At 46.9% G+C, this 14,872-nt stretch overlaps 1 protein-coding gene across 3 annotated transcripts in view; it reads left to right on the top strand.

Annotated features, from left to right (window-relative positions):
• Positions 1 to 14,872, top strand: part of gli3 (GLI family zinc finger 3) — a 134,754-nt gene that overhangs the window by 35,542 nt on the left and 84,340 nt on the right. For all 3 annotated transcript variants that reach the window (XM_010899753.3, XM_010899755.3, XM_020045178.2), the window contains exon 3: positions 10,881 to 11,144. In XM_010899753.3, coding sequence (XP_010898055.2) covers positions 10,881 to 11,144 — 264 coding nt within the window. The remainder of the gene's footprint in view (positions 1 to 10,880; positions 11,145 to 14,872) is intronic.

Raw genomic sequence — 14,872 nt, 5'->3', positions numbered from 1 at the left:
AGTCATACTGAGTCAGATGGGGAGACAGAACAGGTTGGGTGGGGGGTCTGCTGGAGCAACTCTCACTCATATTGTGTGTTTTTTGTTATTTTTTATATCAGCCTTTAGCCCAGAGTAATTAAACACTCTTCAGTGTTGTATTACCTAAGACTTACAACAAAAAACTCTAAAAAGTACTAAATGCCATGTAAAGTACACTAGAGCCAACAGTCAAGCTCGCACACACAGGCACGGACAAATACGTATGCACATGCAAGTAATTACATGCGCGCACACACACACACACACACACACAGACAGCCGCCCTTTCTCCTCAACCTATCTACACACACACACACACACTCCGGGGGAGGATGGGCCTCGTCTGCTTATTAACTCTGTGGCGACCTCATGACTTCATCGGCAGTGCTGTCAGAACGAAGGAGAGGAGAGAGACGGACCACATTACGCTTCTCCAGTCCCGGCAGCACCGCTTCGCTCAATGGGTCCTTTGTTCTGGTCTGGCTCTGGATCAGCTCAGCATGGGCCTGCAGCATGGGGCTGCCTCAACGCCACAGTCCCAGAGAGGGAGGGCAGGCGAGGGGGAGGGCGGGAGGGAGGGCGGGAGGGAGAGGGAGAAGAGAGAGAGATGGAGAGAGGGAGGAGAGGGTTTTCAGAGTTTACAATAAACTGTAAAGTTTGCAAACATTTCAAAACCTGTTAACCTTCAGCGGTGTCATCTTTACCAGTCCAATGTGTTTACATCCGTATCCTGTCTTCAATTGGGATTTGGGGCCGCAGGTAGCCTATCAGTTAGAGCAACTGACCTGTAGCTAAATCGGAAAATCTGCTGTCCTGAGCAAGTCGGTTGAAACTTATTCCCCACACGTCAGTGCTGTAAATGACAGTGCTTCCTCAGTAAATACAACAGGTCAAGTAAAATAAAATGTAAAATATTAGCAAATGTATTTGTTCTTTATATTCAAGTAAAAATGGAAACAATACCAAAGCTGTGTGACAAAGCTGTTATGCTCCTGGAAATGATCAGTTCAACACGTCGGTTTATCGTCCAGTGGTGTGTGTGTGTTTCTGGTCCCGTAGCCAGCGTTGGGATTAATGGGGATTTAATGGGCTGATTAAAGAGGAGGAGAGTGTAGTGGCAGAAACATCTTTAGAGTGGCGGAAAGGTGGTGGCGGAGAAGGAGGAGAGGATTCTTCAGGACTGAGTGACAGGGTGGGTCACAGAGGAGTAAATCTCATTACCGAGGAGGGACAGCAACAGGAGGCAGCTCCCTGCCAGAGAGAGGGACAGGGTTGAGAATGAGTACAGCACGGAGACAGAGAGAAAGGCCCCCGTTTCTGGAGGGAGCGAATAAAGGAGAGCCATAGAAAACAAATTGTTCTGAAAGTGACTGATGGGGAAGATGAAGCCGAGGAAGGAGTGAATGAGAAAGAAATGTGGAAATACGCCCAGAAGGCAAACCATACGAGTGCCTACCTACCCACAATGCATTTTTGCAGCCGCTGCCCAGCCCCAACTTAAACTTAACCTGTCCTTATCTTCTCGCTGCACTTGTCCAACTACTGTTTAACACTTTTTTGTCTTTCCCTTTCTCTATCTCTGCTCTCTCTTTCCCACATCCTCTCTTTATCTTCCTTTCTTTCTCTATTTCTCTCTCTGTTTGTCTCCCTCTGTTTCTCTCTTTCTTCATGTGTCTTTTTCTGCATCTCACTCCCAGTTTCTTTTTTCCTCCCTGTCTCGCTACATCCCCCTCTCTTTTTTCTCCCTGTCCATCTCCCTCCTCTCTTCCTCTCTCTCTCACTCTCATTCACTGTTCCCAGCATGGTGGCCAGGCTTTGACTAAGCTGAACCTACAATCACAGGGAGAAAGACCCCTCATTCTCCAGCCTTCTCTCCTTTGACCCAGACAGTAGTTAAGTCTGTTTGGCCAACATGACAGATCTTCTAATCTCTAAGGCTTTCTCTGTCTGCCCAAGACAGTGTAATGACAGGTTCTGCACCTCACCTATAAGTGTTTTGTTTTGAGGGGGAGGGGGGCCAATGTTTAGATTGGTCACACCCTCTTCAGAGGGAAAATTATTATCCAAATAACTGCTTTGTAATGGGTGGTATCTGTAGGGTAAATTAAGATGGATGCCTTTGTGACAAATAATTATTTGTGGATTCTTGGTTGATGGTGAGACTTCCACTGAAAGAAACACAGGAGGAAACACAGGAGAAAACACAGGAGGAAACCCAGGAGGAAACCCAGGAGAAAACACAGGAGAAATCTCAGGAGGAAACACAGGAGGAAACACAGGAGAAAACACAGGAGAAAACACAGGAGAAAACACAGGAGAAAACACAGGAGGAAACACAGGAGGAAACTCAGGAGAAAACACAGGAGGAAACACAGGAGGAAACACAGGAGAAAACTCAGGAGGAAACTCAGGAAAAAACTCAGGAGGAAACACAGGAGGAAACACAGGAGAAAACTCAGAAGGAAACACAGGAGAAAACACAGGAGGAAACACAGGAGAAAACTCAGGAGGAAACAGGAGAAAACACAGGAGAAAACACAGGAGAAAACTCAGGAGGAAACACAGGAGAAAACTCAGGAGGAAACACAGCGGATGTTTTTCAAGTGCTCATCGTGAGAATTGGGGTTCCTCTTTTTGCGTTTGAAATCAGGTGACTGGATAAATGAAGAGTTTGCAGGGCCGGGGTTGCCAGATTGTGTGGTTTTTATGGCTGTGGGCTGGCGGTGCGGTAATCTGTTTGCTTGTGTTATTTTTATGACGTTTGGCTTGCACTTTGGAATTGTGATTGTCACGCTCTCCCTGTAAATAGAGGCTGTGTGTCTACATGCGGCGCATGAGAGTTGGTAATCATCAACAGCTGCGTCAGAGGGGGCCCAGCGCGTCGTGTGTTCAAACCCAATCTGTCACACACTCACACACCACCGCCCAATCAAACAATAATGTAGACGTTGAGCGGAGAGTGTCAGACCGCAGCCAATGAGAAGTTACAGCCTCGAATTAATTCCTAACACTTCCCGTCCACATGACAAGTCGGAGGTCAGAAAAGCTCTGCCCGGATTGGTTCCCAGAATGGATGCTGGCGGTGAGTGTTCATGTGGCTCCGGGATTTATTTCTGAAATTACGCACGAGAGCGCGAGAAAGGGCGACTAGAAACTCCAGCAAAGTTGCCGCATCTCTGCAGAAAATACTGAAACGACTTCAAACGCTTCCATTCGACCTCTGGTCATGTTGTTGAGCCGTTAAGCAGGTAGTCTGAGCCAGAACAGATCAACAAGTTACCATGGGACTACCGTCCGGGGCGGCGGACCCAGTCATACGCTGGGTGTAAGATCAGAAGAACCATAATCACCATGGCGACTGAGCCGCCTATGGTGAGAGAGACCCAGCGATGGATGTTTCCACCCAGAGCCTGAGACATTTACCAGTCATTGATAAACTGCTTATGAGCAGGGAAATTAATGAATCCACCATCCACCCGGCCTAACTCAAAGAGAGACAGAGAGGGATGGGGAAGTCAAAGGGAGAGAGACAGAGAGAGAAAGAAAGCAAGACAGAGAGAGAGAGTGATGGAGAAAGAAAGAGAGCGATGGTGCGTGTTAGACAAACAGAGAGAGAGTGGTGTTTTTTTGGCATTGTGGGGGGAGGGTGGGGGACAGAGGACCGGGAGGGGGAGGGGCTGGGGTGAGGAGGAGGAGGGGGTAATCCGGTTCCAGCTAAACGGCTGATCCCTCTCATTCCCCACATATCAAATGTCAAAAGTTAAATTAGCCTGCTGGCCACAGATAGGAGTTAACATGCTTTTAAACGGGGTGGGGGGGGCAGATGGTGGTGGGGTGGATTCCATCCCTCTCTGGGACGACGGGCGGGCAGGTGCCTTTGAAGTGTCTAATTATCCCTCTGACTAGCAAGAACTGGGCTAACTGTCTCATTGGAGCCTGCTCTGCCTCAGCGCCTTGCATGAATTTGTGCACGCTCACGCACACGCGCACACACGTGCCACATCGCAACAGTGGGCAGCAGCGGTGAGAAACGTAAAAAAAGTCACAGACACTCAGTAGACACTTCCGAAAGGAAAATGTATTATATCATTTCATATTCTACATTGTTTGGAAAGAACTCACAACCACAGTGGCATTCGGCCCTAATTCACTATAACTACTTTTTTATTTCCGTCTAAATGTTGGTTGGCAGTTGCTTGGGCTGGTTTTCCGTGATCTCTTGGCGAGCGCTGTCTAATCGGAGTGCCACAGGCCCCCGTCCGGATCACTGTGGCGTCAGGAGTGGGATTCCAATGCTCCTGCCCAGTGGAAAGCTGGCCCGGTCCAGCCTTGGCAGGCGCAGAGCTATGCCTGGATCCATCGTCCACCGTTCACCCTAACAGACCCAACTAAAAGCCCATCCAGTCCAAACAGTCCAGTCACACTTCTGTCATAGCCGCATGGTTCCACAATCATATTATACTGGGGTCGAGAACTGGAGGTCAATGAGGATAACAGGCAAGGTTTTCTTCTAGTAATAATAATAGTCGAATGTTTTTATTTGGCGGACAGTGACAGTCAGGAGAGAACCGCTTGAAGAAGCGGAGGGTAGATGGATGTGGTCAGCGGTGGACATCTGGAGGTCGGGCAGGCAGCACAGAAGGGGATTCACAACTATGATGATTATGACCTTGTTAGTTGAACGTGAAGCTTTGCCAGTGCTGGTCAGAATCCATTCAAACCCGCCTTCACGCCTTCGACCACTGATCAAATCCATTTCCCTGGTTGGATTTTTTTGTTAAAGGATAGCTGGGGGATATTTAAGGGCCAAACTCATCACAGCGCATTTACCCAGGGCTTTTAGCGCGATATCACAGCCCCTTCACAATATGCCCCTGATGAACTGGGCTAAGGGGGCGTGGAGAGCTCTCCGGGCCCTCCGACGGTGGGGCCGGGCCCCTGATGTGTGAAAGGTAGTGAGTGGAGGGGGGTTGTAGTGGAGGTCTGATGTGATGCTGATTTGAGAGTGAACAGAAAGCTCATGGAAGGAAGAGGGAAGAATCCTACAGTAGCTTTCTTTTGATTCCTCCAATCCCCCCCCCCCCCCCCAACGCTTCCAGGCTGTGCTCAGATGGGGAGCCGGACACCCCCCGTTCGCGTCCCAGTGGAGTGCCGGCAGCGGAGAGAGCGGCCAGGTAGTTTGGAGGCTTTGGGGGAGAGAGGGTGGCAGCGTTGGGGGCATTTCGCCGTCGGTGCCAGATTAAGACATGGGAGTTGTCGAAAAATTGGACTGGATATTGCGGAGGGTAGCTATTGGATGGGTGAGCGAATTTTAGGGCTGACAACGGGTTGCCAGTGTGGAGCTGTTATCCTCCCGCCCTGCCCGCCAACCTCTCACCACAATTACTCTGAGCATCACTCAGAGCGCTCACATTTAAATAATGTCCCCCTATGGGACCAGTTTGCATAGAGGGAAATAAGACATCAATGCGTGCTTTTGACATTGATTTGATAGATGGTCGTTATTGTCTCTCTTGGTATGATTGCTATCTTCAAAATACATTTTAGGCAAATACTGGAATTGCTCAGCTGTGGTTTGTTTTAGATGAATAAAAAAGTCTGATTGCCTTTGATGCTGCTGGTCATAGTTTCAGGGCTTAGGAGAACAGGTTCCTCTCAGAGTTTTTGCTTAAGGTTCATGACATTCACCAAGGAGTTTCTTGACCCGTCTCCATGTTGCTGTGAACGGACAATGGAAGAAGCTCTCTTAAGACTCCATCTCATTCAAAACAATACACACAACTGAACTCTGTTGTGGGAGATGCCACTGAATCTCCCTCAGCAGGGGTTAAAAGAAAACCCTCATCCTGTAGAACTGGCTGCCAAGAAGTTGATCAGAAAAATACCCCACAAAATTGCACTAATCCTTCCCCCGCTATCTTCCCCTTGTTGTTTTGGCGATTCCTTCTCTCTCTGGAGTTTGAAGGTTCTCGCATTTTCTCTCTTTCTGTCTTTTTTCTCCTTTTAGCCGTTGCTGCTAATCGTGAATGATTCCCTCTGTCTATAGCACAGGTGCCAGGTACAGCAAGCTCACCCTAAGCCGATTGGGAAGGTAGCTGCTCCGCTCTTATTAAACTCTAGCCAGCCGCTGGAATTTAGCCTCCTTCTCTCATTGTTAATTGGGTAGTCTCAAGTCTTTTTTTTTCTTCAGGGGAGTTGATTTGCAAGAGAAAGAAAAAAAGGAGAGAGATTATCACACAGGAGGAGAGGAGCTTTGAAGAAGTGTTTTGTGTTTTTCCCTGTGCACCCCCCTCCTCTGTGCACCCCCACTCCTCGGTGTCTCCCCCCTTTTCTCCGCCAGGTTGCCAAACAACGACAAAAGTCACCACGTGGAGGAGTACGGGTGCACAGCTGCCACCACTGGTTCAGAAGCACAATGAATGACACCTCCTCGATGGTAGAGATTTCTTTCCCTGCCCTACAAAGCCAGTTCAGCGAGAGAAGGCGCACTGATGAGCAATACTCGTGAAATTGCTTCAGTGATCCTCAGTCTGAAATGCACGTTGGTAGCTTAAGACAGCCGAGACTCCTACATGGTCTTGGCTGTGGGGTACCAAGTCAAATGTCTGAGAGGCAGGAGCAGATTGGCACCCTTGTGCTACACAACGGCTGCCTTTGAGGGACACCAACTGCCTCCCGAAGCGGCCAGGATTTTTAGTCTTTTCTCCCTCTCATTACTTTGAATCAGACAGGCGCCCTTAACTTCAGACTCCTTGTCCCAGGGCTTCTCTTTCCCTCTTGGTCTCTCTCTCTCACTCTCTCTCGCTCTCTCTCTCTCTCTCTCCCCTCTAAGGAACTGGCTCCACTCCAGTCCTCATTATCGCTTTTATATTTGTATTTTCTCATTGGTTGTATTCGTTCCTTTCCCATTCATCCCTTGCCATTAAAGGCCCTCTCATGCTCAGGCATGGGGCTTTCTCTGAAGGTATCCAGAGCAGACTTCCACAATGGAGAACCCCGACATAAAAAAAATAAATGGAAAAAAACCTGAGCATTAGGATTTAATGAGCGGCTGGCTGGACGATAAAGTGAGGTAGAGGGAGGGGAAGGGAGACAAAAAGGGAGAGACACTGAGAGGGAAAGAGTGGTGGAGGGGGGGAAGAAGTGAGAGGAGACAGGCAAGAGAAAGTGAGAGAAAGAGAGAGAAAGTTCAGGAGAGGAGGCAGCCGTGAGAGTGGATAGAAAGAGCGCTGGGCCCTGTAATAGTAGTGGAGAAATCTCCTGAAATACTAGAGCCAGGGCATGCGCTCTGATCAGGACGGCAGTGAGCACAATTACCTTCTTTTCAAATCCTTCAGTGACACTGCGGGAGGAAGGAGGACTTTGAAACTTGAAAGGCAGGAGCTCGCTTTCAACCTCAAACGCAAGCAGGAAAGGGCTCTGAAATTTGTTCAGTGCTCCCCATCCACCATTAGCTTGTTTCTTCCTCTCGCCTCCAGGCATTTAAGCGCTTTTTGAAAAGATGTTAAGAAATTCAATCACCATAGAGAGACCTGGATAGTTCTTTTTTTTTTTGGTGCGTGAGGCGTGCTTCCCTCCTGGTCCACTGAGGACTGGCCCGCTGCTTTGTGTTGTGGGTGAATGGACCTGTGAACCCGATAGAGGAGGGAATACGGGACGGGGGCAGCCATGAGAAAAGGGGAAATAAAAGAAGAATGAAAAATTAGGAAGCGAAGAAAAGAGAAAAAAAATCCAAATGGGTCTGTTTGAGGCTGACGCCGGTCGAAGTTGGAGAGGTACTCTCCTGAAGTTCGGCCTTTTCAGTGTGTTTGCAGACACCTGTGTCCTCCGCATCAGAGCAAGAGCACTCAGCGCCACTCACACTGGCTGACAGCGCTGACTAGGAAGCCTCCAGTGATCCAACATAATACCCTATCAAAAACTAAACACAGTGAACACATTACCCAGAAAAAGGATATACAGTAATAAGCATAGTGAATGCTATACTGCACCTTTGAAGCACAGTAAAGACGAGTAAACCATTTTTCAGAAGGTTTAGACTGTATTGAAGTAAGGAGCGGGATAGGATAGAATCTTGGGGGATTCCCATGCTTCACCTTTCATGTGTTAGTTGTTGCCCTGTCTGCTGCCCAGTGTTTAAGGAATCATTTAAATACACAAAACCTGAGTGGTGAAATTTCTATTTTAGGCCAACAGGTTGGGGCCCAAATGGGAATATTACATCCCAGGCCCGGATAATCCCTAAGGGTGGGCCTGTGGTATATGCTGATAATTGACCCATTTAAGATGGTATAAGTTGAAATCATGAACCCCATAAGGTGGTGTATGGCAAAATGATGAACCCCTCCTCAACAGTTTGCCAATGGTGATGGGAGGGGCTGGAGTGACACTGGTTTGTTTGAACCATTAACTGATTGACCTCTTCAGGGCAGGAGGGAAAAAGCTGGGAGTTCACTGAGGGAGAAAGAAAAGCACCCAACCGGGGAAAGGGGGAAGGAGCCATTGAAAGGCAACATAACGTAATAGCAATTCATCTTTCAGAAAATGAGTTCACAGACACTCTTAGGTATGGCTCCAGTGAGTTCAATTTTACTTTTCTAAATCCTAAAATCGTGGCTTAAAGCGTTTCTGCTCATGTAAAGTCCATTTAACTAATTTGTGAATAAACTAGGCCAAGGACAACAAACCTGTGGAACTCTCCCACAGACACAAGGTCTTGTTCCCAACATCTGCCCTTGGTTGATGTGTATGCCGACTACACGGCAGTGAAACCCAATCCGCCGCTTATATTTGCTCCCAGCACAGTTTACAGTCGCAACTTCCTTTTTCTCCAATCCATGCGAAAAGATGAACCCAGAATCTGAAATCCCTTTATGTTAATATTGCGCTTTGCAAGAGCAGAGTCTATTAATCCAGCTTTAACAGTATAAGTACCATTATTCCCGTAATAAGATCACGGGCTGTGCAGTATAGGATTAAATACTTATATCATAACTGACACTGTCATTTCCCGCGGATCATGAGCGAAAGGCTTCTGCTCTATCACCGGCTTGTCAGTTCCGCGTTAAGACTGGTGGAATTTGCTGCTCCGAGCGATAGCACGCACATCGGGCCGGGCCCGGCCTTAACTCAGGTAATGGATGTGGGAGGGTGAGGTGGTATAAAATGCTGGACCTGTGGGTTTCTCTTTTTCTCACCATCCTTTCAGTCCCTGTCTCTCGCTTACTGTGGTAGGCTACCGACGACTCGTGTGCTCAGGGTAGCTCTCTTTAATCTAGCCCTTTCCCCTGCTCTTAATTGGCTTTTTGGGGGGGCTGCAGTTCTCCGCTGTCTGAGGTTCATAGGGGGGCCTTACATCACTAGGCTAGTAAATGCTACAGAACCTTTGGCGCCCGCACCGGAGCACTCTGCCAGGGCCCTCAGCGAGACATCGAAAGAGAGGCATATTGAGGCATTGAGACGGGTTGATGGATTCGTACAAGTCTGAATCAAAGAGGTTTCGCAATAGCTCTCAATTGGACACGGCTACAGCAAATCTTGCGATCATGCAAATTTCTCACCTAAATCGTCTTCAGTCTGATCCTTTATCATAATCACATTATGCTCTAGGTTCAGATGATAGGATTGATCTCGGACCAGATGTTTTTGTCTTTATCAGTTAAGGATTTCGGCACTCGTAGCCACTTTAGTGGTCCAGCGTGATCTGGCTGCTGCCTTTCAGTGCAAATGTACTTCTGCAAACCAGCTTCAAATCCACCCCACTGTTCCCCTCAGCAAAATAATCCTGTCCTTTATCTACCCCCCTAAAGTATCCTGTATTAAGGGGCTACTCAAATCTAGTCGGTGCAGTATCATCCCCCTAGGTCAGGGGTCAGTCGAACAAATGAGGGACAGGGTCAGTGGTCAAGCATAAAGGTTGAATCTTTCCAGAGCAGCTCAGCCCTTGAACTCTCTCCACTTTTATCCCCACTAACCCAGCTCAGCACATCAGGGATAGCTTCTCGGGGGAGCCCTCTTCTTATTCTCTTTCCTTCACCCGATAGGGGAAGGAAAGGGAAAGAGATTAATCTGAGGGGGGGTAGGGGAGAATTGTGTGTGTGTGTGTGTGGGGGGGGGGGGGGTGATACTACCCAAGAGGCCAGTTAATGGGCAGTTTGGAATGCAGGCGAAAAGACACGGTTGCCTTGTCCATGGGAATCCATTTATTTCAAAATAAGAACACACAGAGCGGACTTTGGGATCCGACTTGTGGGAATCGCTCCCTCTCACTGATACTCCCAAGCAGGGGGCTGGGATCGTCCTGTTGGCTTGAGCTGTCTGCTTTTTGACAACTCACGTGTTTGGCTGGGGTGTATTTTCAGGGAAGACCTATATTGCATACTTGGTTGGTGGCAGGTGTACAGAATAAATTCCCTTTTCCTTTTGTAGGAGCGTGCCAGTTGACCTTTGTTTGTGCGCATGTTGAATATGATATATTTGTGTTTATGTGTATATGTGTTTTTGTGTGTCGTAAGTTCTGATTCTACCGACAGTGTAAATATAATACCTTCCCAACCAAATGGCAGGACGAGTTGTAAAGTCTGGAAGAGAAAAGGTGTTAATAAGGATGTACCCTTAAGAAGGGTAGCTTAGGGTTAGGGTTAGGGTTAGGGTTAGGGTTGTCCAGCAGCATAAACCGCTGCCTCCGGTGCACATTAACTGCTGCAGCGTGGGTTCAAATCTGACCCACTTCCCTTTCAGCGAGAAAACTGTTCTATCCTTTCCCACTGTCTTTTCTAAATAGATTGTTAAAATCTCCTTCATAAGAAAAGATGTATTATGAATACAGAACCTTAACCCCCCCCTCCCTCCCCTTACAGAGGATGAGAGATCAGGCACGCCATACCACCCCCACCATCACCATCACCGCGAGAGACGTAATGCCATCAGTACCCAGGCCCCCACGCCCGGCGCCCCTGGCAGTAAGCTGGGCGAGGAGCCGTCCACCTCCACGGAAGAGCGGCCCTCCCTTGTGAAGAAGGAGCTGCACAGTTCGCTGCCGCACCTGTCGGACCATGCGCTGCCCTACCGCGGCACACTGTTTGCCATGGATCCGCGCAATGGATACATAGACTCCCACTACCGTAAGTACTGACCATGGGTTGGATCTTCCAGTCTGTTTACAGTGGGGAGAACAAGTATTTGATACACTGCCAATTGTGCAGGTTTTTCTCACTTACAAAGCATGTAGAGGTCTGTAATTTTTATCATAGGTACTCTTCAACTGTGAGAGACGGAATCTAAAACAAAAATATCCCTGATGTCCTTACACAGCTCTCTGGTCTTGGCCATTGTGGAGAGGTTGGAGTCTGTTTGATTGAGTGTGTGGACAGGTGTCTTATATACAGGTAACGAGTTCAAACAGGTGCAGTTAATACAGGTAATGAGTGGAGAACAGGAGGGCTTCTTAAAGAAAAACTAACAGGTCTGTGAGAGCCGGAATTCCTGGTAGGTTGGTAGGTGATCAAATACTTATGTCATGCAATAAAATGCTAATTAATTATTTAAAAATCATACAATGTGTTTTTCTGGATTTTTGTTTAGATTCCGTCTCTCACAGTTGAAGTGTACCTATGATAAAAATTACAGACCTCTACATGCTTTGTAAGTAGGAACACCTGCAAAATCAGCAGTGTATCAAATACTTGTTCTCCCCACTGTATATTGGTATATACTGTTAGACCATGGGGTGGATCTTCCTATCTGTATATATTGGTATATACTGTTAGACCATGGGGTGAATCTTCCTATCTGTATATATTGGTATATACTGGTAGACCATGGGGTGGATCTTCCTATCTGTATATATTGGTATATACTGGTAGACCATGGGGTGGATCTTCCTATCTGTATATATTGGTATATACTGTTAGACCATGGGGTGGATCTTCCTATCTGTATATATTGGTATATACTGTTAGACCATGGGGTGGATCTTCCTATCTGTATATATTGGTATGTACTGGTAGACCTTGGGGTGGATCTTCCTATATGTATATATTGGTATATACTGGTAGACCATGGGGTGGATCTTCCTATCTGTATATATTGGTATATACTGGTAGACCATGGGGTGGATCTTCCTATCTGTATATATTGGTATATACTGGTAGACCATGGGGTGGATCTTCCTATCTGTATATATTGGTATATACTGGTAGACCATGGGGTGGATCTTCCTATCTGTATATATTGATATATACTCGTAGACCATGGGGTGGATCTTCCTATCTGTATATATTGATATATACTGGTAGACCATGGGGTGGATCTTCCTATCTGTATATATTGGTATATACTGGTAGACCATGGGGTGGATCTTCCTATCTGTATATATTGATATATACTGGTAGACCATGGGGTGGATCTTCCTATCTGTATATATTGATATATACTGGTAGACCATGGGGTGGATCTTCCTATCTGTATATATTGATATATACTGGTAGACCATGGGGTGGATCTTCCTATCTGTATATATTGGTATATACTGGTAGACCATGGGGTGGATCTTCCTATCTGTATATATTGGTATATACTGGTAGACCATGGGGTGGAGCTTCCTATCTGTATATATTGGTATATACTGTTAGACCATGGGGTGGATCTTCCTATCTGTATATATTGGTATATACTGTTAGACCATGGGGTGGATCTTCCTATCTGTATATATTGGTATATACTGTTAGACCATGGGGTAGATCTTCCTATCTGTATATATTGGTATATACTGGTAGACCATGGGGTGGATCTTCCTATCTGTATATATTGGTATATACTGGTAGACCATGGGGTGGATCTTCCTATCTGTATATATTGGTATATACTGGTAGACCATGGGGTGGATCTTCCTATCTGTATATATTGATATATACTGGTAGACCATGGGGTGGATCTTCCTATCTGTATATATTGATATATACTGGTAGACCATGGGGTGGATCTTCCTATCTGTATATATTGGTATATACTGTTAGACCATGGGGTGGATCTTCCTATCTGTATACATTGGTATATACTGTTAGACCATGGGGTGGATCTTCCTATCTGTATATATTGGTATATACTGGTAGACCATGGGGTGGATCTTCCTATCTGTATATATTGGTATATACTGGTAGACCATGGGGTGGATCTTCCTATCTGTATATATTGATATATACTGGTAGACCATGGGGTGGATCTTCCTATCTGTATATATTGATATATACTGGTAGACCATGGGGTGGATCTTCCTATCTGTATATATTGGTATATACTGGTAGACCATGGGGTGGATCTTCCTATCTGTATATATTGGTATATACTGGTAGACCATGGGGTGGATCTTCCTATCTGTATATATTGGTATATACTGTTAGACCATGGGGTGGATCTTCCTATCTGTATATATTGGTATATACTGTTAAAATCCCGGGGTCCACGTATAATATTGACCACATGACAGTGTACCAAACAGTTGTAGACCAACAACATACTCTTTTATATTACATTCAAATTAGTATTTGTTGATTTATTGTTTGATTGATGGCGGTAGTACATGGTTGATTTGGTCAAGCACGGTCTACGGTCGTCAGACAAAATGAATTGCCTCAGTGAGTGTGTAAATAATTGGACGACATTTGGGGTAGGGGGTACGGGTCCCGAACCCCCTCTATGGAGCAAGAGGTGAGGCATGGCTACTAGGTGCATGATTAGAAATGACAGGTCAGCTGCTCTCTCCCTCTCTCTTGCCAATTCTGTCTCTAATTTTCTCTGGCTTTCTCTCTCTCTGGGAAGTTAGTATGGGGAGCGTTCAGCGTAGCTCCTTAATTCCCTCATTAGGGGCCTGTCTGAGGAGAGCACTCCACTTTCGCTCATCAACGCGCACATCAAAGCCCCAACACTACACTACTCTGCACAGTTAAACCGCACTTCACCAGTGCTTCCTCTCCCTTCACCCTCACTGGAGACCTCAGGGAGATAAAGACAGGGAGGAAAGGAAAGGGGGAAGAAGTGAAGGAGAGAGGTTTGACTGAAGGAGGTTGATTGAAAGAGAAAATGAGGGAGAGGTGGGGAAAAAGGCAGAGATGAGTGAGGGAGGTGTGGTCAGAGAGTGAGAGAGGTGGGGAAAAAGGCAGAGATGAGTGAGGGAGGTGTGGTTAGAGAGTGAGAGAGAGGTGGGGATAAAGGCAGAGATGAGTGAGGAAGGTGTGGTTAGAGAGTGAGAGAGAGGTGGGGAAAAAGGCAGAGATGAGTGAGGGAGGTGTGGTCAGAGAGTGAGAGAGGTGGGGAGCGAGGGGCCGTTCAGGAGGCTAATTTCACGGCCCTCGTAGCCTGCATGGACGTGGCCTCCGGACAAGGATTTGATGTGATGGCTTGTTTAGTTTTGCTAAATTGCCTGCGAATTGAGCCTGACAGAGTGGTTTTAATGCGCAGGCCGTAATGAAAAAGTCTCTCTCTCCCTTGCTCTGGCTCTGGTCTATAACTGTAACTCTATTTATTTAGGTAGTTCATTAGCCGGCGACTGCTTTTTGCACTGGTGACTCCATCCACAGCAGAGCCACAGTTCCAATGTGAAAGGTTACTTAAAGTCAGGCACTGTGGACCGAATCCTCACGGGCAGAACGTTACTGTCGATTACAGCCTGCTCTTAGCTCAGCAAGTCTGCCACTTTTCATTGTGTGTGCGTGTGTGTGTGTTTGTGTGCCCTAGGGGTAGAAGGTTCCAGAACACTGAAGCCAAAGGGGCTGGAGGTGACTTGGGGGATGGGGAGAGCTTGGGGGTCACAGTGAGAGGTGGCAGTGCTTGGGGTCATGCGTAAAAGTCACAA

This window comes from Esox lucius, chromosome 21, assembly GCF_011004845.1.
Source record: "Esox lucius isolate fEsoLuc1 chromosome 21, fEsoLuc1.pri, whole genome shotgun sequence".
Taxonomy (NCBI): Eukaryota; Metazoa; Chordata; class Actinopteri; order Esociformes; family Esocidae; genus Esox; species Esox lucius.
This window is presented reverse-complemented; position numbering and strand designations above follow the sequence as displayed.